The sequence below is a fragment of the Mustelus asterias genome, chromosome 2, assembly GCF_964213995.1.
Source record: "Mustelus asterias chromosome 2, sMusAst1.hap1.1, whole genome shotgun sequence".
Classification (NCBI taxonomy): Eukaryota; Metazoa; Chordata; class Chondrichthyes; order Carcharhiniformes; family Triakidae; genus Mustelus; species Mustelus asterias.
In genome coordinates this window covers 5,253,170-5,279,973 of record NC_135802.1, presented here as the reverse complement: position 1 = coordinate 5,279,973, position 26,804 = coordinate 5,253,170, and the positions used below count along the sequence as shown (strand labels likewise).

Below are 26,804 nucleotides of genomic sequence, written 5' to 3'. Positions count from 1 at the left end.
GGTTTGCAGATGACACCAAGATTGGTGGCATGGTGGACAGTGAAGATGGTTATCTCAGATTGCAACGGGATCTTGATCAATTGAGCCAGTGGGCTGATGAATGGCAGATAGAGTTTAATTTAGATAAATGTGAGGTGATGCATTTTGGTAGATTGAACCAGGGCAGGACTTACTCACTTAATGGTAGGGCATTGGGGCGAGTTGCAGAACAAAGATCTAGGGGTACATATTCATAGCTCCTTGAAAGTGGAGTCACAGGTGGACAGAGTGGCGAAGGAGGCATTCAGCATGCTTGGTTTCATTGGTCAGGACATTGAATACAGGAGTTGGGATGTCTTGTTGAAGTTGTACAAGACATTGTTAAGGCCACACTTGGAATACTATGTACAGTTCTGGTCAACCCATTATAGAAAGGATATTATTAAACTAGAAAGAGTGCAGAAGAGATTTACTAGGATGCTACCGGGACTTGATGGTTTGAGTTATAAGGAAAGGCTAGATAGACTGGGACTTTTTTCTCTGGCGTGTAGGAGGCTTAGGGGTGATCTTATAGAGGTCTATAAAATAATGAGGGGCATAGATCAGCTAGATAGTCAATATCTTTTCCCAAAGGAAAGGGAGTCTAAAACTAGAAGGCATAGGTTTAAGGTGAGAGGGGAGACATACAAAAGGGTCCAGTGGGCAATTTTTTTCACACACAGGGTGGTGACTGTCTGAAACAAGCTGCCAGAGGTAGTACTAGAGGCGGGTACAATTTTGTCTTTTAAAAAGCATTCAGACAGTTACATGGGTAAGATGGGTATAGAGGGATATGGGCCAAATGCGGGCAACTGGGACTAGCTTAGGGGTTTAAAAAAAGGGCGACATGGACAAGTTGGGCTGAAGGGCCTGTTTCCATGCTGTAAACCTCTATGACTCCAATATAAGTGTTACAGTCATAGCTAGTGTGTAGAGAAAAATCAGCTTAATATATGGTAGGTTCATTCAAAAGACAGATAGATGTAAAGGGGTATGATATAGTTGGCTTTGAGAGAAAGTGACCAAGGATGGGAATTAAACATTGAGGGCCAGAGGTGAAGAAAAAGATCAGCTTAATATATGGTAGGCCCATTCAAAAGTCTGATAGCAGCAGGGAAGAAATTGTTCTTGAGTCAGTTGGGACATGATCTCGGATTTTTGCATTTTTTTCCCCCGACAGAAGAGAGTATGTCCGGGGTGTGTGGGGTCCTTGATTATGCTGGCTGTTTTTCCGAAGCAGTGGGAAGTGTAAACAGTCTCCTCCCAACTTATTAGCATCTCCTCCTTTCTCCATCATGTACATATCTAACTTCTTAAATGCATCTACATTATTTCACTTCACCGAATTCCATGTGTCGGCAAGTTCCAGATTCTCTGGGTTTTTCCTGAAATGCTTATTGGATTTATTAGTGACTCTTATATATTTATTCATTCATAGGATGCAGGCATTGCTGGCTAGGCCAGCATTTATTGTTCATCCCCAATTGCCCTCAAGAAGGTGGTGGTGAGCTGCCTTCATGAACTACTGCAGCCCCTGTGGTGTGGTACATCCATAGTGCTGTGTGTATGTGTGGGCAGGTGGGTTGGGTTAGTTCCAGTATTTTGACCCAGTGACGGTGAAGGAACAGCAATATATTTCCTAGTCAGGATGGTGTGCAACTTGGAGGGAAATTTCCAAATGATGATGTTCCCATGTTTATGTTGCCCTTGTCCTTCAAGGTGCTCGTGGTCACGTGTTTGGAAGGTGCTGTCTAAGGAGCCATGTGGAGTTCCTGCAGTGCATCTTGTAGATGGTACACGCTGCTGCCAATGTTTGTCGGTGGTGGAGGGAGTGGATGTCTGTGAAAGGGATGCCAATGAAGTGGGCTGATTTGTCCTGGATGGTGTCAAGCTTCATGAGTGTTAAGAACTGCACTCATCCAGGCAAGTGGGGAGTATTCCATCACGCTCCTGACTTATGCCTTGTAGATGGTGGACAGGTTTTGGGCAGTCAAGAGGTGAGCTACACGTTGCAGGTTTCCTAGACTCTGACATGCTCACCTGAAGAAGGGGCTTGGAGCTCCGAAAGCTTGTGTGGCTTTTGCTACCAAATAAACCTGTTGGACTTTAACCTGGTGTTGTTAAACTTCTTACTAATCCAGTTCAGTTTCTGATCAATAGTAACCCCCAGAATGGTGATAATGGAAATTCAGTGATGGTAATGCCATTGAATATCAAGCGGCAATGGATAGATTCTCTTTTGTTGGTGTTGATCATTGCGTGGCACTTGTGTGGCGCGAATATTACTTGCCACTTGTCAGCCCAAGCCTGGATATTGTCCAGGTCTTGCTGCATTCGGACAGTCCAAGGAGTTATGATTGGTGTTGAACGTTGTGCAATCATCTGCAAACACCCCCACTTCTGACCTTATGGTGGAAGGAAGGTCACTGATGAAGCAGCTGAAGATGGTTGGGCCTAGAACACTACTCTGAGGAACTCTTGGAGTGATGTCTTAGAACTGAGGGGACTAACGTCCAACTACCACAACGTCTTCCTTTGTGCCAGGTGTGACTCCAACCAGTGGAGAGATTTACCCGATTCTCACTGACTCCAATTTTGCTCGAGCATCTTGATGCCACACTCTATCAAATGTTGCCTTGATGTCAAGGACAGTCACTCTTACTTCACCTCTGGAATTCAGCTCCTTTGTCCATGTTTAAACCAATGCTGTAATGAGGTCAGGAGCTGAGTGACCCTGGCGGAACTCAACAGTGCATCAATGAGGCTATTGCTAAGCAAGTGCCACTTGATGACACTGTTGATGACCTGTTCTGTCACTTTACTGATGATCAAGAGCAGAATGATGGGACAGTAATTGGCCAGGTTGGATTTGTCCTGTTGTTTTGCATGTACAGGACACGCCTGGGCAATTTTCCACATTGCCAGGCAAATGTCAGCTTTGTAGCTGTACTGGAGCAGCTTGGCTAGGTGGGGGACAGCAAGTTCTGGTGCACAAGTCTTCAAGACTATTACCGGGATATTGTCAGGGCCCAGAGCCTCCTCAGTATCCAGCGCCTTCAGCTGTTTCTTGATAGCATGTGGAGTGAATCAAATTGGCTGAAGACTGACATCTGTGATGCTGGGGACCTCCAGAGGAAGCAGAGATGGATCATCCACTCGGCATTTCTGGCTTAAGATTATAGCAAATGCCTGAGCCTTATCTTTTGCACTGATGTGCTGGGCTCCTCCATCATTGAGGATGGGGATATTTTTGGAAGCTCCTCCTCCAGTGAGTTGTTTAATTGTCCATCACCATTCACAGCTGGATGTAGCAGGATTGCAGAGCTTCGATCTGATCCATTGGTTGTGGAATTGCTTAGCTCTATTACTTGTGTGCCAAACAGCGTAAGTAACAAGTAATCCTGTGTTGTAATTTTACCAGGTTGACAGCTCATTTTTAGGTATGCCTGGTGCCTGCACTCCTCATTTAACCAGGGTATTTAATCCTTTGGCTGGGTGGTAATGGTATAGTAGGGGATGTGCCAGACCATAAATTTGAGTGCAATTCTCTGGCTGATGGCCCACACCGCCTCATCGATGTCCAGTCTTGAGTTGGTAGATCCGTTTGAAGTCTATCCCATTGAGCACGATGGTAGTGCCACACAACATGATGGAGAGTATCCTCAATGTGAAGATGGGACCTTGTCTCCACAAGGACTGTGCAGTGGTTATGGCTATCAATACTATCATGAACAGACGCAACTGCAGCAGACAGAGTTGCAAGGATGAGATTATGTTCTTCCCTTTTGTTGGTTCTCTTGCCACCTGCTGCAGTCTAGCAGCTATATCCTTTAAGTCTGGCCAGCTCAGTCTGTAGTGCTGCAGATGTTAATAAGGAGGACTTTGCAGGGTTGACAGGACTGGGTTTGCCATTGTCATTTCCGGTGCCTAAGTCGATGCTGGGCGGTCTGTCCAGCTTCATTCCTTTTTACTGAGTTTGTAGCTAGGCCATTTAAGAGTCAATCACACTGCTGTGGGTCTGGTGTCACCTGCAGGCCAGACCAGGTGAGGACGGCAGATTTTCTTCCTTAAAATGGCATTAGTGACCAGATGGGTTTTTGCCCTCTTATTTCCAGATTTTTATTGAATTTAAATTCCACAATCTGTTGTGATGGGATTTGAACCCAGATCCCCAGAGAATTAATCTGGTTCTCTAGTTTACGAATCCACTAGCCACTATGACACTGCCTCCCCCTAATTTAGGACTCCTGGTTTTGCATTCTATTATCAAAGTACTTTACACACCATTTTAAGATTACCAGGGATGAATCATTCACGAGTTACAGCCATCCATACAAATGCACCAAAGTATCCAGTCAAAGAACTCAGCAGACAACACAGGCCAGACTTATTTGCAGACGAGAGGAGATTATTTTTAAAGTGGAGTTCTTTATAGATTCAGAACTGAATCTTCATGTGCTTACCATGAGGAAACCTGCGCAGTGACCGCTGTACATCCATGAGCACCTGGTTGTAGTCTTTGTGGCCTTCCCTTATATCCTTGCCTTAAAAGACAAATATACATCAGTTTTTAACACACCATTTGGATTTTCTTCCTGAGGCATGCAAGCCTCCTCAACCTGATCCCAGCCCTGCAAACAGTGCCACCTTACAACCACAAGGGTATGTGCAAGAGCTGAGCCTGAGCTCTCCGTTGTCCCTGGGAAGGAAGACTAATTTGATTTATTGTCACATGTATTAGTATACAGTGAAAAGTATTGTTTCTTGCACACCATACAGACAAGACATACCGTTCATAGAGAAGGAAAGGAGTGTGCAGAATGTAGTGTTACAGTAATAGCTAGAGGGTAAAGAAACATCAACTTGAAAGTCAGTTTCAGAGAAAGACAGATGTCTCAGCCTGACGACATGGTCCACGACCAGAACTCGTGGTGTAAGGAACTGCCCCACCCACACATGGCAACAGAGAGACATTTCACAATTCATTCCATGGCTCATGCAGTCCGAATGTGCCTGTATGCAGTGCCCTCTAAGCTCATGTCCAGCAGGTAAGACAGACAATAATGCTGACCTATGTGTCCTCACTCAGTTGGTATTTAAGGGTGACTTGGTTGAGTGAGAAGATTAGCATGCCCAGACTGCATGCAGCTATAACAAGGACATTAAAGCCAGTGAAAACAGGGAGCATAGATTCTCTAGGATAAATGCAGGGATGGGAAGTTATGCTCATGGAGCAAGAATTTGAGATACTGGAATTATTTCCACTGGAGCAAAGGACGAACTCAGATTTTATAGATTCTGTAAACAATGACGGGGTTTGATAGTGATTAGGGAAGGACTGTATTCTATGGTTGACCAGTCAGTGATAGGAAGTCATCATTTTAAAATTGTTACTGTGAATGATGAGGACCTTGAACATGATATGTTCATGGGAGGCAGAGTGGCACAGTGGATATCACTGCTGCCTCACAAGGCCTGGGACCTGGGTTCAATTCCAGCCTTGGGTGACTGTCGGAGTTTGCACATTCTCTCCATGTCTGCGTACTCCTGTTTCCTCCCACACACCAAAGATGTATGGGTTAGGTTGATTGGCCATGCTAAATTGTCTCTTAGAGTCAGGCAGATTAGCAGGATAAATACATGAGGTTAGGGCCTGGCTGGGATTGTTGGGCTCGATGGGCCAAATGGCCTCCTTCTGCACTGTAGGGATTTGAGGATTCCATGAAAGCCTTGTATTCCCTCAAGTATAGAAGATTAAGAGATAATCTAATTGTTTATGATTAAAGGTGTTGGTGAGAGAGAGAGCACGAGACGAGCTATTACGACTGGGGGAGGGAGTCTAGAATAAGGCGGCAGAACTCTAAAATGAGAAAGAGGTCGTTCAGGCATGATGTCAGGAAGCACTTTTGCCACACAAAGGGCAGTGCAAACTCGGAACCCTCTCCCCTGAAGAGCTGCTAAAATTTCAAAACTGAGTGTGACAGATCTTACTTGGGTAAAGGTTATGGAACCAATACAGAGAAATGGAGTTAAATTAGAGATCGGACATGATTAAACTGAATGGTGGAATGGGGCTGAATAGCCTCCTCTTTCTATCATGGGCATCACTTATCTTGGACAAAAAATATTGATCAAAAAAGTCAAATGCTATACTTGAACACTCAGCAGAAGTAAATGGATAGAAGCAGGATTAAATCGCTACAGAGAAGCTTGCAAGTCTGCAAAAGAATAAAGCTGTAAATAATTTTCCTTACTGCCTCTTACCTGGTTTTGGAGGTAGGGTGTAAACATTTACATTCAGCAGCTTTGGCCAGACCTTCCTGCGGATCTCGTCAGTCAGGAGCCCACCCTCACTGATGGCAGACTGCCGTAGAGTCTCGACATCCACCGGGTCAACGTTCAAGGCCTGATGGATTGCCACCAATTTCTTCTTCTTCTTCGATTCTGGCTCTGTAAAGCAAAAAAAGTGGTCAATATTCAGTGCAGAATCTATCACCAGAATTTCAGTAAAGCACAGTCTTTGGTGTGTAAAATTACATCAAGAGATATAGGGATACCGTGGTAAATTAACACTGAAGTAGATGATCAGCCATGATCTGACTGAATGGCAGACAAGGCTTGATGGGCCAAATTTCTTATTCATTTGTGGGACATGGGCATCGCTGACTGGGAAGCATTTATTGCCCATTCCTAGTTGCCCTTGGAGGGCAATTGAGAGTCAACCACATTGCTGTGGCTCTGGAATTACATGCAAGCCAGACCAGATAAGGACGGCAGAATTCATATTAGTGAACCAAATGGCCTAGTCCTGTTCCTAAAGTATCACATTGCACCCATTTAAACTGAGGAGATGGAAGTGTTGATTCTTCCAAATTTCCACTGTATTTGGCGAGGGTATTTCAAGCTCCAACTCAGTAGGTAGTATGGTCACTTCAGGGTCACCAGGTTGAGAATTCAATTCCACCCTTTTGACTGGAGTCCTTCGAGACTGTTCTGCCACTCATTTTGATGATGGCTGATCATCAAATTCAATATCCTGAAACCCCCCTTCCCCCAATATCCCTTGATCCCTTTAGCCCCCAGAGCTATATCTAGTTTCTTCTTTGTGATATCGCACAATGTTTTGGCCCCAACTACTTTCTGTGGTAGTGAACTCCACACATTCACCACTCTCTGGGTGAAGAAATTTCTCCTCATTTCAGTTCTACGACCCTTAATTCTGGATTCCCCCAGTAGCGGGTACATTCTTTCGGAATCTACCCTGTCTCATCCTGTTAGAATTTTATCAGTTTTTATGAGATCCCCTCTCACTCTTCTAAACACCAATTAATACAATCCTAACCGACTTAGTCTTTCCTCATGTGATAGACCTGCCATTTCAGGAATCAGCCTGGTAAACTTTTGCTGTACTCCCTCTATAGCAAGGGCATACTTCCTCAGATAAGACACTAAAACTGCACACAATACTCCAGATGTGGCCTCACCAACACCATATACTATTGTAGTTTTAAAAATCCCTATTCCTATACTCAAATCCTCTCGTTATGATGGCCAACATACCATTTGCCTTTTTTACTGGCTGTTGTACTTGCGCGCTTACTTTCAGCGACTGATGCACGAGGACACCAAGGTCTTACTAAGTATCCACCTCTCTCAATTTACACCCATTCAAGTAATAATCTGTCTTCCTATTATTGCTACCAAAGTGGATAATCTCACATTTATCCACATTATATTGCACCTGCCATGCATGTATGTGCCCACACACACAGCCTGTCGAAATCACGCTGAAGCATCTTTGCATCCTCCTCACAGTTCATCCTCCCACCCAACTTTATATCATCTGCAAATTTGGAGATGATACATTCAGTTCCCTCTTCCAAATCATTAATATATAACGTGAACAGTTAAGGGTACTAGCATAGATCCCTGTGGTACCCCACTAGTCATTGACTGCCAATCAGAAAGAGACCAACTCTTTGCTTCCTGTCTGCTAACCAGCTTTCTATCCATCTCAAGACATGACTTGCAATCCCATACACTTTAACTTTACACAGTACTCTGCTACATGAAACCTTCTGAAGACTAAATAATCCACTGGTTCTCCTTGGTCAACTCTACTAATTACATGCACAAAGAATTCCAATAGATTCATCAAGCATGATTTCCCATTTGTAAATTCATGCTGACTTTGTCTGATTATACCACTGCTTTCTAAATGCTGAGTTATGAAACCCTTGATAATGGATTCTAGCCACTTCTCCAATGCTGACATTAAGCTCACTGGTCTAGAGTTCGCTGTTTTCTCTCTACCTCCCTTTCTGAGTAGCTGGCTTACATTAGCTACTGTTCAATAAGTAGAAAACAGTCCAGAGTCCAAAGAATTTTGGAAAATGACCACCAATAGATCTACTATTTACAGGTCCACGACCTGAAGTACTGTGGGATGAAGATTATCAGGAGCTGAACATTTATCCACCAATCCCATTAATTTTCCCATTTCTCCACGAGGGCTGGTTTCTTTCAGCTCCTCACTAAAATCTGTTTCTCTCAGAACTTCTGGTACATTATTTAAGTCTTCTTTTGTGAAGACAGAAGCAAAATATGAATTTAGTTGTACATCTCAGTTTTAAACAACCACCCTTTATCTTGCAGCTGTGTCCCCTTGTTTGAGACTCTCCCACTCGTGAAAACATTTCACCATCTACCTTGTCAAGCCTCCTCAGGATCTTATATGTTTTAATAAGGTCCCTCTCACTCAAACTCCAAGGAATACAGACCAGACTATTTGGTCTCTCGTGATGGGACAATCCTCTCATCCCAGGAATTAGACTGGTGAATTTCCTTTGAACTACCTCCAATGTTACTATATCCTTTTTTAGGGTAAGGGGATCAAAACTGTACGCAGTATTCCAACTGAAGCCTCACCAAAACCCTGCACAATTGCAACAAAACCTCCCTATTTTTAAACTCCAATCCCATTGCAATAAAGGCCAAAATGCCATGTGCCTTCTTAACTACTTGTTGGACCTGCCTGCTAGTTTGATGTGATTCATGCACTAGAACACCTAGATCCCTCTAAACTTGACTCACCACAGTCTCTTTCCACTTCAGTAATACCCTGCCTTTTGATTCCTCCTACTCAAGTGCATGACCTCACACTTCCCCATGTTAAACTCCATTTGCCAAGTTTTGCCCAGTTACCCAATCTAGCTATAACCCATTGCAGAATCATAATATCCTCATCACATCTGCCCTTCCACCTATCTTTGCATCATTGGCAAATATGGAAACATTACATTCTGTTCCTTCCTCTAGGTCATTCATGCAAATAGTGAGCAAGTGCGGGCCAAGAACTGATGCCTGCGGTACTCAACTAGTTACATCTTTCCACTCTAAAAAGAAGCCATGTATTCCAACTCTCTGTTTTCTATGTGACAGCCAGTTTTCTATCTATGCTATCCCAGTTGTGAGGGCCCGGTGGCCCCAGTTGCGAGTTTTTAAAAAAATCATTCGTGGGACATGGGCATCGTTGGCTGGCCAACATTCATTGCCCATCCCTAGTTGCCCTTGGAGGGTAGTTGAGAGTCAACAGACATTGCTGCGGCTCTGGAGTCACACGTAGGCAAGACCAGGTCAAGATGGCAGATTTCCTTCCCTAAAGGACATTAGTGAACCAGATCGGTTTTTCTGACAATCGACAATGGTTTCATTGTCATCAATAGACTCTTAATTCCAGATACATTTTACTGAATTCAAATTCCACCATTTGACAGGGTGGGTTTCAAACCCGGGTCCCCAGAACATTAGCTGAGTTTCTGGATTAATAGTCTAGCAATAATACCACAAGGCCATCACCTCCCCTCAATGCACATTGACATTGCTGTCTCAGTTGTGAGCATACACTGACATTGACTCCAATCAGCAAGGATAGGCAATGTCACCTCCTCTACAATTATCCTCAACACTGGTGCTCTGCAAGGCTGTATCCTCAGCCCCTTACTATACTCTTTATGGACTGTGTGGCCAAATTCTGCTCCAACTTGATTTTCAAGTTTGCTGATGGCACCACCATAGTGGGTCGGATCTCAAACGATGGTGAGACGGAGTACAGGAATGAGATAGAGAATCTGGTGAACTGGTGAGACGACAATAATCTCTTCCTTAATGTCAACAAAATGAAGGAGATAGTCATAGACTTCAAAAAGCATAGTGGAGGACATGCCGCTGTCTACATCAACGGCGGGGAAGTGGAAATGGTCGAGAGCATCAAGTTTCTAGGTGTCCAGATCACCAACAACCAGTCCCGGTCTCTCCACACTGATAGTTAAGAAAGCCGACCAACACCTCCACTTTCTCATGTGGCTTAGGAAATTCGGCATGTCCACGACAACTCTCACTGACTTTCATATATGCATCGCAGAAAGCATCCTTTCTGGATGTATTACAGTTTGTATGGCTCCTGCTCTGTCCAAGACTGCAAGAAACTACAAAGGATTGTGAATGTAGCCCAGTCCATGACGCAAACCAGACTCCCATCCATTGATTCTGTCTACACTTCCCGCTGCCTTGGACACCCAGTCCAAGGTGGCTTGTTCCCTTGTTGGTTCCTCAACATATTGCTCCCTCAACATATTGCTCCAGAAGACCATCCCTGTATGCACTCCAGAAATTCCTGCTCTATTGTACTGTGACTAATTTGACTCTCCCAATCTATATGCAGATTAAAATCGCCCATTATCACAGATGTTCCTTTAATATATGCATCTTTGATTTCCTGTCTAATGCTTTTCCCTACATTATCACGAGCTTGGTGGTCTGTATACCACCCCCACCAATGTTTTTTGCCCCTTGTTGTTTCTTAACTCGACCTATACAGATTCCACATCATCTATGCTAATATCTTTCCTCAATATCATCTTTGATCAACAATGCAACTCCACCACCTTTTCCTTTCTGACTGCCCTTCCTAAACACTGACTAGCCCTCATTGTTTAGTTCCCATCCTTGCTCACCTTGGAGCCATGTCTCTGTAATACCAACTATATCATACCCCTTTACATCTATCTGTGAAACGAATTGATCCGTTTTGTTTTGAATGCTCCGAGCATTCAGGTACAAAACCTTAAGGTGAGAACTTTTAACATTTCTTTATCCGTTTACATCCGTCTTTTGAATGGACCTACCTTATATCAAGCTGATCTTTCTCTTCACCCTAGCCGTGACTGAAACACTATATTTGCACACATTAGAACCAGAGAACATTACAGCACAGAAACAGGCCTTTTGGCCCTTCTTGGCTGTGCTGAACCATTTTTCTGCCTATCCCACTGACCTGCACCTGGACCATATCCCTCCACACCCCTCTCATCCATGTACCTGTCCAAGTTTTTCTTAAATGTTAAAAGTGAGCCCGCATTCACCACTTCATCTGGCAGCTCATTCCACACTCCCACCACTCTCTGCGTGAAGAAGCCCCCCTAATATTCCCTTTAAACTTTTCCCCCCTCACCCTTAACCCATGTCCTCTAGTTATTTTCTCCCCTAGCCTCAGTGGAAAAAGCCTGCTTGCATTCACTCTATCTATACCCATCATAATTTTATACACCTCTATCAAATCTCCCCTCATTCTTCTACGCTCCAGGGAATAAAGTCCTAACCTATTCAACCTTTCTCTGTAACTCAGTTTCTCAAGTCCCGGCAACACCCTTGTAAACCTTCTCTGCACTCTTTCAACCTTATTAATATCCTTCCTGTAATTAGGTAACCAAAACTGCACACAATACTCTAAATTCGGCCTCGCCAATGTCTTATACAACCTCACCATAACATTCCAACTCTTATACTCAATACTTTGATTTATAAAGGCCAATATACCAAAAGCACTCTTTACGACCCTATCTACCTGTGACGCCGCTTTTAGGGAATTATGTATCTGTATTCCCAGATCCCTCTGTTCTACTGCACTCTTCAGTGTCCTACCCTTTACCTTGTATGTTCTACCTTGGTTTGTCCTTCCAAAGTGCAATATCTCACATTTGTCTGCATTAAACTCCATCTGCCATTTTTCAGCCCATTTTTCCAGCTGGTCCAAATCACTCTGCAAGCTTTGAAAACCTTCCTCACTGTCCACTACACCTCCAATCTTTGTATCATCAGCAAATTTGCTGATCCAATTTACCACATTATCATCCAGATCATTGATATAGATGACAAACAACAATGGACCCAGCACTGATCCTTGTGGCACACCACTAGTCACAGGCCTCCACTCAGAGAAGCAATCCTCCACTACCACTCGCTGGCTTCTTCCATTGAGCCAATGTCTAATCCAATTTACTACCTCTCCATGTATACCTAGCGACTGAACCTTCCTAACTAACCTCCCATGCGGGACCTTGTCAAAGGCCTTACTGAAGTCCATGTAGACAACATCCACCGTGTTCCCTTCATCCACTTTCCTGATAACCTCCTCGAAAAACTCTAATGGATTGGTTAAACATGACCTACCACGCACAAAGCCATGTTGACTCTCCCTAATAAGTCCCTGTCTATCCAAATATCTGTAGATCTTATCTCTTAGTACTCCTTCCAATAATTTACCTACCACTGACGTCAAACTTACCAGCCTATAATTTCCCGGGTTACTTTTTGAGCCTTTTTTAAACAACGGAACATCATGAGCATCACCTCCAATCATCCGGCACCTCACCCGTGGATACCGACATTTTAAATATATCTGCCAGAGCCCCTGCAATTTCAACACTAGTTTCCTTCAAGGTCCAAGGGAATACCCTGTCCGGTCCTGGGGATTTATCTACTCCGATTTGCCTCAAGACAGCAAGCACCTCCTCCCCTTTAATCTGTATATGTTCCATGACCTCCCTACTTGTTTGCCTTATTTCCAAAGACTCCATGCCAGTTTCCTTACTAAATACGGATGCAAAAAAACCATTTAATATCTCCCCCATTTCTTTTGGTTCCATACATAGCCGACCACTCTGATCTTCAAGAGGACCAATTTTATCCCTTACTATCCTTTTGCTCTTAATATACCTGTAGAAGCTCTTAGGATTATCCTTCACCTTGTCTGCCAAAGCAACCTCATGTCTTTTTTTAGCCCTCCTGATTTCTTCCTTAAGTAGTTTCTTGCACTTTTTATACTCAAGCATCTTATTTGCTCCCTGTTGCCTATACATCTCTCTCTTCTTCTTTATCAGAGTTCCAATATCCTTCGAGAACCAAGATTCCTTATTCTTATTCACTCTCATACAAACTCTGCACTCTCAAAATTTCTCCTTTGAAGGCCTCCCAATTACCAATCACATCCTTGCCAGAGAACAGCCTGTCCCAATCCACGCTTTTTAAATCCTTTCTCATTTCTTCAAATTTGGCCTTTTTCCAGTTTAGAACCTCAACCCGAGGACCAGATCTATCTTTATCCATGATCAAGTTGAAACTAATGGCGTTATGATCACTGGAACCAAAGTGTTCCCCTACAGACACTTCCGTCACTTGTCCGAACTCGTTTCCTAATAGGAGATCTAATGTTGCATCCTCTCTAGTTGGTACCTCTATATATTGATTTAGAAAATTTTCCTGAACACAATTTACAAACTCTAACCCGTCTAGACCTTTAACAGTATGGGAGTCCCAATCTATGTGGAAAATTAAAATCCCCTACTATCACAACTTTGTTTCCTGCAGTTGTCTGCCATCTCTCTGCAGATTTGCTCCTCCAATTCTCGCTGACTATTGGGTGGTCTATAATACAACCCCATTAATGTGGTCATACCTTTCCTGTTTCTCAGCTCTACCCATTTGGCCTCGGTAGACAAGCCCTCTAATCTGCCCTGCCTGAGCACTGCTGTAACATTTTCCCTGACTAGCAATGCCACACCCCCCACCCTTCATCCCTCTGCCTCTATCACGGCTCAAACATCGGAACCCTGGAACATTGAGCTGCCAGTCCTGCCCCTCCTGTAGCCAAGTTTCACTAATGGCTATAATGTCATAATTCCATGTGTCAATCCACACCCTCAGCTCGTCTGTCTTCCCCACAATACTCCTGGCATTGAAATAGACACACCTCAGAAGATTATTACCACCACACACAACCCTTCTATTTGTGATTTTGCATGAACTATAAACATCATTTATTTTCACCCCTGCTCCACTATCTGCTCTGGCACTCTGGTTCCCATCCCCCTGCAAATCTAGTTTAAACCCTCCCCAATAACACTAGCAAACCTCCCTGCAAGTATATTGGTCCCCTTGTAGTTCAGGTGTAACCCGTCTCTCTTTTCATTCTTTTCCTTCTCCCCATGTACTCTATGAATGGTATGCTTTGACTGTATTGTGCGCAAGAAACAATACATTTCACTGTATACTAATACATGTGACAATAAAAAATCAAATATTGCTGTCCCAGTTGAGAGTATACAATCACTTTTTTAAAAATTTGTTCATGGTACATGGGCTTCACTGGCTGGCCAGCATTTATTGCCCATCCCTAGTTGCCTTTTAGAAGGTGGTGGCGATCTGCCTTCCTGAATCGCTGCAGTCCACATGCTGTGTGTTGACCCACAATGCCGTTAGGGAGGGAATTCCAGGATTTTGACCTAGCGACTGCGAAGGAACGGCGATATATTTCCAAGATAGGACGGTGAGTGGCTTGGAGGGGAGCTTGCAGGTGGGGGTGTTCCCAGGTACCTGCTGCCCTTGTCCTTCTAGATGGAAGTGGCCATGGGTTTGGAAGGTACTGTCTCAGGATCTTTGGTGAATTGCTGCAGTGCATCTTGTAGATAGTATACACTGTTGCTACTGAGTGTTGGTGTGGAGGGATTGAATGTTTGTAGATGTGGTGCCAATCAAGGGGCTGCTTTGTCCTGGATGGTATCAAGCTTCTTGAGTATTGGAGCTGCATCCATCCAGGCAAGTGGGGAGTATTCCATCACGCTCCTGACTTGTGCCTTGTAGATGGTGGATAGCCTTTGGGTAGTGAGGTGTGTTACATGCCACTGTATTCCTAGCCTCTGACTTGCTCTTATAGCCATTGTGTTTATGTGGGGAGTCCAGTTGAATTTCTGGTCAATGGTAACCCCAAGGATGTTGACAGTGGGGGATTCAGTGATGGTTACACCACCGAATGTCAAGGGGCGGTGGTTAGAGTGTCTCTTATTGGTGATGGTCATTGCCTGGCATTTGTGTGGTGCAAATGTTCCTTGCCACTTGTCAGCCCAAGCCTGGATATTGTCCAGATCTTGTTGCATTTGAACATGGACTGTTTCAGTATCTGAGGAGTCGTGAATGGTGCTGAACATTGCACAATCAATCAATGGCGAACATCCCCACTTCCGACCTTATGATGGCAGGAAGGTCATTGATGAAGTAGCTGAAGATTGTTGGGCCTAGGACACTACCCTGAGGGACTCCTGCAGAGATGCCCTGGAGCTGAGATACCTGACCTTCCACAGCCATATTCCTATGTGCCAGGGATGACTTCAACCAGCAGAGTGTTTGCCCCCTGATACCCACTGATTCTAGTAAGAAGTCTCACAACAACAGGTTAAAGTCCAATAGGTTTATTTGGTATCATGAGCTTTCGGAGCGCTGTTCCTTCATCAGGTGAGTGGAGAGATGGGTTCACAAACACAGCATATATAGACACAGACTCAACTGCAAGATAATGGTTGGAATGCAAGTCTTTACAGGTAATCAAGTCTTTACAGGTACAGACAATGCAAGTGGAAAGAGAGATAATCACAGGTTAAAGAGGTGTGAATTGTCTCAAACTAGAACAGTTAGTAGGATTTTGCAAGCCCAGGTCAAATGGTGGGGGGTTACAAATAGTGTGACATGAACCCAAGATCCCGGTTGAGGCTGTCCTCATGCGTGCAGAACTTGGCCATCAGTTTCTGCTCGGCGATTCTGCATTGTCATGTGTCTTGAAGGCCACCTCGGAGAACGCTTACCTGCAGATCGGAGGCCGAATGCCCTTGACTGCTGAAATGTTCCCCGACAGGAAGGGAACACTCCTGCCTGGTGACTGTCGCGCAGTGTCTGTTCATCCGTTGTCCTAGCGTCTGCATGGTCTTGCCGATGTATCACGCCTCGGGACATCCTTTCCTGCAGCGTACGAGATAGACAACGTTGCCCGAGTCACAAGAGTATGTACCGTGCACCTGGTGGGTAGTGTTCTCACGTGTGAAGATGGTATCAGTGTCGATGATCTGGCACGTCTTGCAGAGGTTGCTGTGGCAGGGTCGTGTGGTGTCGTGACCGCTGTCATCCTGAAGGCGGAGTAGTTTGCTGCGAACAATGGTCTGTTTGAGGTTGCGCAGTTGTTTGAAGGCAAGTAGTGGGGGTGTGAGGATGGTCTTGGCAAGATGTTCGTCTTCATCGATGACATGTTGAAGGCTCCAAAGAAAATATCGTAATTTCTCTGCTCCAGGGAAATACCAGACGATGAAGGGTACTGTTGGTCGTGACGGGACGGTCATGTTGTGAGACTTCTTGTGTCCACCTCAGTTTCTGCTCGGCGATTCTGCATTGTCATGTGTCTTGAAGGCTGCCTTGGAGAATGTTTACCCGAAGATTGGAGGCTGAATGCCCTTGACTGCTGAAGTGTTCCCCAAGAAGGGAACACTCCTGCCTGGTGATTGTCACACGGTGTCTCCACATCATGCCCATTGATTCCAGTTTAGCTAGGGCTCCTTGATTCCACACTCGGTCAAATGCGGCCTTGATGTCAAATGTCACTCTCACCTCACCGCTGGAATTCAGCTCTTTCATCCATATTTGAACCAAGGCTGTAATGAGGTCAGGAATTGAGTGACCCTGGCGAAACCCAAACTGGGTATCACTGAGCAGGTTACTGCTGAGCAGAGGCTGCTTGATAGCACTGTTGATGACCCCTTCCATCGCTTTACTGATGATCGAGTAGACTGATTGGGCGGTAACTGGCTGGATTTGTCCTGCTTTGTGTGTACAGGACATACCTGGGCAATTTTCCACATTGTTAGGCAGATGTCAGTGTTTTAACTGTACTGGAAGAGCTTGGCTATGGGAGCGGCAAGTCCTGGAGCACAAGTCTTCAGTACTACTGCTGGAATGTTATCAGAGCCCATTGCCCTTGCAGTATCCAGTACCTCCAACCATTTCTTGATATCACGTGGAGTGAATCAAATTGGCTGGACAGGAGACTGGCATCTCTGATGCTGGGGACCACTGGAGGAGGATGAGATGGATCATCCACTCGACACTTCTGGCTGAAGATTGTTGCGAATGCTTCAGTCTTATCTTTTGCACTGATGTGCTGGGCTCCTCCATCATGGATCTTCATTGGATGTGGAAGGACTGAAGAGCTTAGATCTGATTCGTTGGTTGTGGGATCGCTTAGCTCTGTCACTTGCTGTTTTTGCCATTTGGCAAGTAGTCCTATTTGGTAGCTTCACCTCATTTTTAGGTATGGCTAGTGCTGCTTCTGGCCTCCCCTCCTGCACTTCCAGTGAACCGGAGTTGATCCCCTGGCTTGATGATAATGGTTGAGTGGGGGATATGTCGGACCGTGAGGTTACAGATTGTGCTGGAGTACAGTTCCGCGGCCTTTGATGGCCCACAGCGCCTCATGGATGCCCAGTCTCGAGCTGCTAGATCGGTTCAAAGTCTGTCCCATTTAGCACAGTGATAGTGCCACACAACACAATGGAGGTTATTCTCAATGTGGAGGCAGGACTTTGTCTCCACAAGGACTGTGTGGTGGTCACTCTTACCGATACTGTCATGGACAGATGCATCTGCAGCCAGCAGATTGCTACGGATGAGGTCAAGTACGTTTTTTCCTCTTGTTGGTTCCTTCACCACCTGCTGCAGACCCAGTCTAGCAGTTATATCCTTTCAGACCCAACCAGCTCGAACAGTAATGCTGCTGCCGACACATTCTTAGTGATGAACATAGAAATCCCCCACCCAAGGTAAATTTTGCGCTTTTGCCACCCTCAGTGCCACCTCCAAGTGTTGCTCAACATGGAGGAGGACTGATTCATCAGCCAAAGGGGAACGGTACGTGGTAACAAAAAAGAGCTTTCCTTGTCCATCTTTAACCTGAAGCCATGAGACTTCATGGGGTCCGGAGTCGATGTTAAGGACTCCCAGGGCAACTCCCTCCCAACTGTATACCACTGTGCCACCACCTCTGCTGGGTCTGTCCTGTTGGTGGACAGGACATATCCAGGGATGGTAATGCTGGTGTACCGCTGTCTCAGTAAGGTATGATTCCTCGTGAGAATGACTACTTCAGGCTGTTGCTTGACTAGTCTGTGAGACAGTTGTCCCAATTTTGGCACTTGTCCCCAATATTAGTAAGTTGGGCTTTGCAGGGTCAATAAGGCTATTCCTTTTGCCGTTGTCTTTTCTGGTGCCTAGGTCAATGCCAGGCGGTCCTTCTGGTTTCATTTCTTTGTGAGATTTTGTAGCGATTGATACAATGGAGTGGCTTGCAAGGCCATTTCAGAGGGCAGTTGGGAGTCAACCATATTACTGTGACTCTGGAGTCACATGTAGGCCAGACCAGGTAAGGACAGCAGATTTCCTTCCCTAAAGGACATTAGTGAACGAGGTGGATTTTTCCGACAATCAACAAAAGTTTCATGGTCATCAGTAGATTGTTAATTGCAGATATTTTTTACTGAATTCAAATTCCACCATCTGCCGTGCCAGGATTTGAACCCAGGTCCCCAGAACATTATTTGGGTTTCTGGATTAATAGTTGAATAATAATCCCACTGCGCCGTCGCCGTCGACTACCCACACTGGCGCTGCCGTCGCCGCCGACTACCCACACTGGCGCTGCCGTCGCCGCCGACTACCCACACTGGCGCTGCCGTCGCCGCCGACTACCCACACTGGCGCTGCCGTCGCCGCCGACTACCCACACTGGCGCTGCCGTCGCCGCCGACTACCCACACTGGCGCTGCCGTCGCCGCCGACTACCCACACTGGCGCTGCCGTCGCCGCCGACTACCCACACTGGCGCTGCCGTCGCCGCCGACTACCCACACTGGCGCTGCCGTCGCCGCCGACTACCCACACTGGCGCTGCCGTCGCCGCCGACTACCCACACTGGCGCTGCCGTCGCCGCCGACTACCCACACTGGCGCTGCCGTCGCCGCCGACTACCCACACTGGCGCTGCCGTCGCCGCCGACTACCCACACTGGCGCTGCCGTCGCCGCCGACTACCCACACTGGCGCTGCCGTCGCCGCCGACTACCCACACTGGCGCTGCCGTCGCCGCCGACTACCCACACTGGCGCTGCCGTCGCCGCCGACTACCCACACTGGCGCTGCCGTCACAGTTGACTATATACACTGACGCTGCTGTACTCCAGTTGACTATATACAGACACTGCTGTCCCAGTTGACTATATACACTGACGCTACTGCCGCAGTTGACTATATACACTGACGCTGCTGTCCCAGTTGACTATATACACTGACGCTGCTGCCGCAGTTGACTATATACACTGACACCGCTGTCCCAGTTGACTATATACACTGACACCGCTGTCCCAGTTGACTATATACACTGACACCGCTGTCCCAGTTGACCATATACACTGACACTGCTGCCCCAGTTGACTATATACACTGTCGCTGCTGCCCCAGTTGACTATATACACTGTCGCTGCTGCCCCAGTTGACTATATACACTGACGCTGCTGTCCCAGTTGACTATATACACTGACGCCGCTGTCCCAGTTGACTATATACACTGACGCCGCTGTCCCAGTTGACTATATACACTGACGCCGCTGTCCCAGTTGACTATATACACTGACGCCGCTGTCCCAGTTGACTATATACACTGACGCCGCTGTCCCAGTTGACTATATACACTGACACCGCTGTCCCAGTTGACTATATACACTGACACCGCTGTCCCAGTTGACTATATGCACTGACACCGCTGTCCCAGTTGACTATATACACTGACACCGCTGTCCCAGTTGACTATATACACTGACACCGCTGTCCCAGTTGACTATATACACTGACACCGCTGTCCCAGTTGACTATATACACTGACTCCGCTGTCCCAGCTGACTATATACACTGACATTGCTGTCCCAGTTGACTAGATACACTGACACAGCTGTCCCAGTTGACTAAATACACTGACACTGCTGTCCCAGTTGACTAGATACACTGACACTGCTGTCCCAGTTGACTATATACACTGTCGCTGCTGTCCCAGTTGACTAGATACACTGACGCTGCTGCCCCAGTTGACTATATACACTGACACTGCTGCCCCAGTTGACTATATACACTGACGCTGCTGCCCCAGTTGTCTATATACACTGACGCTGCTGCCCCAGTTGACTATATACACTGACATGCTGCTGTCCCAGTTGACTATATACACTGACGCTGCTGCCCCAGTTGACTATATACACTGACATGCTGCCCCAGTTGACTATATACACTGACATGCTGCCCCAGTTGACTATATACACTGACATGCTGCCCCAGTTGACTATATACACTGACACCGCTGTTCCAGTTGACTATATACACTGACGCTGCCCCAGTTGACTATATACACTGACACCGCTGTCCCAGTTGACTATATACACTGACGCTGCCCCAGTTGACTATATACACTGACACTGCTGCCCCAGTTGACTATATACACTGACACCGCTGTCCCAGTTGACTATATACACTGACACCGCTGTCCCAGTTGACTATATACACTGACACCGCTGCCCCAGTTGACTATATACACTGACACCGCTGTCCCAGTTGACTATATACACTGACACCGCTGTCCCAGTTGACTATATACACTGACACCGCTGTCCCAGTTGACTATATACACTGACACCGCTGTCCCAGTTGACTATATACACTGACACCGCTGTCCCAGTTGACTATATACACTGACACCGCTGCCCCAGTTGACTATATACACTGACACCGCTGTCCCAGTTGACTATATACACTGACACCGCTGTCCCAGTTGACTATATACACTGACACCGCTGTCCCAGTTGACTATATACACTGACACCGCTGTCCCAGTTGACTATATACACTGACACCGCTGTCCCAGTTGACTATATACACTGACACCGCTGCCCCAGTTGACTATATACACTGACACCGCTGTCCCAGTTGACTATATACACTGACACCGCTGTCCCAGTTGACTATATACACTGACACCGCTGTCCCAGTTGACTATATACACTGACACCGCTGTCCCAGTTGACTATATACACTGACACCGCTGTCCCAGTTGACTATATACACTGACATTAACACTGACACTCAGGGACCAGGTGGCTCTTGCTGCTCAGGTGAACAGCTGGCTGCTGTCACGTGCTCCTACCTGCCGCTCTCGCGCCGCTAACGGTCGCCGGACCTTTCACACTCAGCCTCCGGCCCTTCCTCATTTGGTGAATTGTCTTTTCTTGTCGCGCTTTTGTTTTAAAAATAACAATGACAGAATCTGGAAAGCAGCGTTCGGCGAGGCCGCCATCGCCCCGCTTTCCTCATCAAACAGCTGCCTGCACCGCCATCGACCACCCTCAGCCGCCTCCGCCGCTCGCGCTCCGGCCTCCTCCTCCACCCCCGCCCGCCGCTGCTCCCGCCCCGCCCCGCCGCCGCCTGATTGGCGGAGTCTCGTCAGTCACTGCCTAGCTTCCATATTTCCGCCTCGTGGTTGGTCAATGCTCCTGTCAATCAGCCCGGGGGACACGTCTCCCTGCGTCGTCCCAACGCCTGCTGGGAGTGGTAGTTCCCTGTGTCAGTGTATCTAGTCAACTGGGACAGCAGTGTCAGTGTATATAGTCAACTGGGACAGCAGTGTCAGTGTATATAGTCAACTGGGACAGCAGTGTCAGTGTATATAGTCAACTGGGACAGCAGTGTCAGTGTATATAGTCCCATGATGGATGAAGTTTAAAGTTTGTCTATTAGTGTCACAAGTAGGCTTACCTTGACACTGCAATGAAAATTCCCTCGTCGCCGCACTCTGGCACCTGTTCAGGTACACTAATGGAGAATTTAGCATGGTCAACCCACCTAACCAGCATGGAGGGGAATGTCACTGAGTCCATTGGGAATGCAGAGGCTTTACACACATAGGTTCAAATCTCACCATGGCAACTAGTGGAATTTGAATTTAGTTAATAAAATGGAATGGAAAGGTAATGACAAGAATGACAACTGTCATCGATTTCCTTTAGGGAAGGACATCTGCCATCCTTGGAGAGAAAATAGAGCCAACGTTTCGAGTCTAGATGACCCTTCGTCAGAGCTAAGAGCAAAGAAAATCAGCAGGGGGTGGGGTGGTGTAATTGGGCAAAGGGAATGTCAATGAGGATGAGAAAGGCGCTAAAAGTGTCCATTAAGTGATCAGAATGTGTAAATGGCAGAACAGAGATACAGATGGTTAAGAGACTGCCTGAGGATTATGGCAGTTGCCCTGAAGGGCAGGGGTGGACGGGCAAGGAGAGGAGCTGGAATGGAGAAGTGGAAAAATGGAAGTGAGAAAGCAGGATGATAAATGAGATGAAGAGGAATAAACAAAATGAAATAAAATAAATGGAAATGGTGTGAAGGTGAAAGAGAGAGTTCATGCTGTGAAGTTGTTGAACTCAATGTTCAATCCGGAAGGCTGTCAAGTGTCCAATCGGAAGAGGAGTTGCTGTTCCTCCAGTTTGCGTTGGGTTCACCAGAACATTGCAAAAGGCCAAGGATGGACATGTGGACAGGAGAGCAGGGTGGTGTGTTGAAGTGAACACACTTCTCGTTGGCTCTATTCCCCCCCAATTTTCTTTGCTCTTAGCTCTGATGAAGGGTCATTGATGTAGGGGGGCTAGATTAGGCTAGTAAAACACATAATCATGAGTTTAAAGGCACAACACTGACGTAAGAGTGAATGATCTTAGGCTATGGAGAGTGCTGACAAGGGCTGTTGCTGTAGACGACAGCTCTATATGAACAAGTATTTCTCATTTAAAACATGTATTTTGAATTTATAAAATGGATGCAGTTTTCTTTTAGTGACATTTTGTGAAAACTTCAGCCAATGGCAAAATACAGCAGGGCTTGATGGGATGAGGTAGGAGACAGTACCCACATTCCAGAGGATAATAGTTCTACTGAATGCAGCTACATTATCAGCAGTTGTCAGGAACAAAATGGATACCAATGCTAGTTTGATGAATACAACTATACAGCTCCAAGTTGATAACACAGGTGCAAGGCAGACACAAGGAATTTCTCAGGGTCAGGCAAGTATCACTTGGGTTTGAGTTGGTGGGAATCATTCTCCCGTCTCACTGTCCAGTGTTCTGTGTTGCTGGACAACAGAAGGGAGGTAACGTCCGTAATTAATGACAAATGAGATCCCCCATGAGGTCAGGATGTATATCGTTATTGGCTGGAGTGATGATTATTGACTGATTAATATTAATGTTTACTGGATAATGCCCACCGGAAAGGTGGGAAATAGGATTTTGGGAATGCATAATTGCCCTCACGGAGGCATTGTTCTTCAGAGTGACATTGGGCCGCCCGCATTCTATATCTTGAGTGCTGGGCTACTTTATATCATTCTCCCATTCGATCATTTGGTTAATAAAGGTACATCTTAAAAGCAGTACACTGCATTTCATCAATCTCTGTATTAGCTTAAGTTTAGCAATACATAGCCTCGAGAGAAAACCCCCTCAACAGTCAGCTAGATTCAAAATGTTGGCTCTATTCTCTCTCCACAGATACTGTCAGACCTGCTGAGATTTTCGAACATTTTCTGTTTTTGTTTCAGATTCCAGTATCCGCAGTATTTTGCTTTTAATCTGCCACCCTTACCTGGCCTATATGGCAGGGCATGCCATTAATAAAACATCCAAAATGGCACCTGAGAGTGGTGACTTCTTGCAAGTGGTGCCTAGCATACCCTCTAGTTCTATCTTTTACTCTCATTCTATGCTTTTGAAACTCTATTCCAACTCTTTTAAACTCTGTAACAATGCTTTAATTCCATCTCTTATAGATTTGGCAATTCTTAGGCAACCGATTCAACAGCAATTTCTTCCCTGCTGCCATCAAATTTCTGAATGGACCTATCATATATTAAGTTGATCTTTCTCTACACCCTAGCTATGACTGTAACACTACATTCTGCACTCTCTCCTTTCCTTCTCCATAGACAATATGCTTTGTCTGTAAAGTGCGCAAGAAACAATACTTTTCACTGTATCCCAATACATGTGATAATAATAAATCAATTCAATTGGTGCAGAAAGAGGCCATTCCACCTATCCAACTCTCCAAATGAGCATTATGACTTAGTGCCATTCTCCTGCCTTTTCCCCATACCCCTGCACATTGCTTCTGTTCAAATAATCATCCCATGCCCTCTTGAATGCCTCAATTGAAACTGCTTCCACCAAACTTCTAAGTCAGTGCCAGACCCGAAACCACTTGTTGTGTCAAAAAAAATTTCCTCTCATCTTCAGTGTATTTAAGACAGAGATAGATAGGTTCTGGATTGGTAAAGAACAAAAGAACAAAGAACAGTACAGCACAGGAAACAGGCCCTTCGGCCCTCCAAGCCTGTGCCGCTCCTTGGTCCAACTAGACCAATCGTTTGTATCCCTCCATTCCCAGGCTGCTCATGTATCCAGGTAAGTCTTAAACGATGTCAGTGTGCCTGCCTCCACCACCCTACTTGGCAGCGCATTCCAGGCCCCCACCACCCTCTGTGTAAAAAACATCCCTCTAATATCTGAGTTATACTTCGCCCCTCTCACCTTGAGCCCGTGACCCCTCGTGAACGTCACTTCTGATCTGGGAAAAACCTTCCCACCGTTCACCCTATCTATCCCCTTCATAATCTTGTACACCTCTATTAGATCTCCCCTCATTCTCCGTCTTTCCAGGCAGAACAACCCCAGTTTACCCAATCTCTCCTCATAGGTAAGACCCTCCATACCAGGCAACATCCTGGTAAACCTTCTCTGCACTCTCTCTAACGTCTCCACGTCCTTCTGGTAGTGCGGCGACCAGAACTGGACGCAGTACTTCAAATGTGGCCTAACCAGCGTTCTATACAGCTGCATCATCAGACTCCAGCTTTTATACTCTATACCCCATCCTATAAAGGCAAGCATACCATATGCCTTCTTCACCACCTTCTCCACCTGTGTTGCTACCTTCAAGGATTTGTGGACTTGCACACCTAGGTCCCTCTGTGTTTCTATACTCCTGATGACTCTGCCATTTATTGTATAACTCCTCCCTACATTATTTCTTCCAAAATGCATCACTTCGCATTTATCCGGATTAAACTCCATCTGCCACCTCTCCGCCCAATTTTCCAGCCTATCTATATCCTGCTGTATTGCCCGACAATGCTCTTCGCTATCCGCAAGTCCAGCCATCTTCGTGTCATCCGCAAACTTGCTGATTACACCAGTTACACCTTCTTCCAAATCATTTATATATATCACAAATAGCAGAGGTCCCAGTACAGAGCCCTGCGGAACACCACTGGTCACAGACCTCCAGTCTGAAAAAGACCCTTCGACCACTACCCTCTGTCTCCTATGGCCAAGCCAGTTCTCCACCCATCTAGCCACTTCTCCTTGTATCCCATGAGCCTTAACCTTCTTAACCAACCTGCCATGTGGGACTTTGTCAAATGCCTTACTGAAATCCATATAGACGACATCCACGGCCCTTCCTTCATCAGCCGTTTTCGTCACTTCCTCAAAAAACTCCACCAAATTTGTAAGGCACGACCTCCCTCTTACAAAACCACGGGGAGCAAAAGTTACGGGGAAAAGGCGGGAGAATGGGGTTAAGAAACTTATCAGCCAAAGTTGAAGAGCTGAGCAGACTAATTGGGCTGAATGGCTGAATTCTGTTCCTATATCTTATCACATTTGCTTCTTTTGCAAATCACTTTAAATCGGTATAATAAATCTGTTCAGTATCTTAAACTTTATTAGTAGGGGTACTGAGTACAGGAGTAAGGAGATGATGCTGAACTTGTATAAGACACTAGTTAGGCCTTATCTGAAGTACTGCATCAAATTTTTGGTGTCATTCTTGAGAAAGGATGTGAAGACATTGGAGAGAATACAGAGGAGATTCACAAGAATGGTTCCGGGGGGATAAAGAGCTGTGGTTATGTGGAGAGATTGGGACTGCCTCAGAACACAATGGAAGCGGGGTCACTGAATATTTCTGAGGCAGAGGTGAATAGATTCTTATTAGGCAAGGGAATCAAAGCTTATCAGGGATAGATGAGAATGTTGAACTCGACAGATCTTATTGAATGGCATAGTGGGGCCGAATGGCCTATTTCTGGTTCGATTTCATATGTTTGTATGTCTTCCTTGTAATAAAGAAGGCTATGGAGTGGAGCGAGAGGCATGTAAAGAAGGTCAGGATCAGCGTGAAGCAGACCGGGGAGCAGCGTGAAGCAGACCAAGAGGAGTGTATAGGAGATCAGGATCACTGTGAAGCTTGTAAGCCATGGTTTGGCCACAATTCCCTTTCCACTCTTGTGCCAAGGAGGAATAAACAACTTCTGGAGTTCACTGTCCAATTTGTACATGTCCCATCTCCCCAAGAACCAGTCCCAATGTCCCAGGAATCTGAAACCCTCCCCCTCGCACCATCTTTTCAGCCATGTATTCATCCTGCATATCCTGCTGTTTCTACTCGGACTAGCACGTGGCTCTGGTAGCAATCCTGAGATCA

General features: G+C 45.9%; 1 protein-coding gene across 2 annotated transcripts in view; it reads right to left on the bottom strand.

Moving 5' to 3' along the window:
- The window catches only part of LOC144504764 (TBC1 domain family member 20), an 81,826-nt gene extending 60,142 nt beyond the window's left edge, over nucleotides 1-21,684 (bottom strand). For both annotated transcript variants that reach the window (XR_013499697.1, XM_078230511.1), the window contains exons 1-3: nucleotides 21,415-21,684; nucleotides 6,283-6,468; nucleotides 4,482-4,562 (exon numbers count right to left, since the gene is read on the bottom strand). Coding sequence is in view for 1 of the 2 variants with exons in the window: in XM_078230511.1 (XP_078086637.1) it covers nucleotides 4,482-4,562; nucleotides 6,283-6,468; nucleotides 21,415-21,478 (331 nt within the window). In the remaining variant the exon portion in view is untranslated. The remainder of the gene's footprint in view (nucleotides 1-4,481; nucleotides 4,563-6,282; nucleotides 6,469-21,414) is intronic.
- Nucleotides 21,685-26,804: the final 5,120 nt, after the last annotated feature.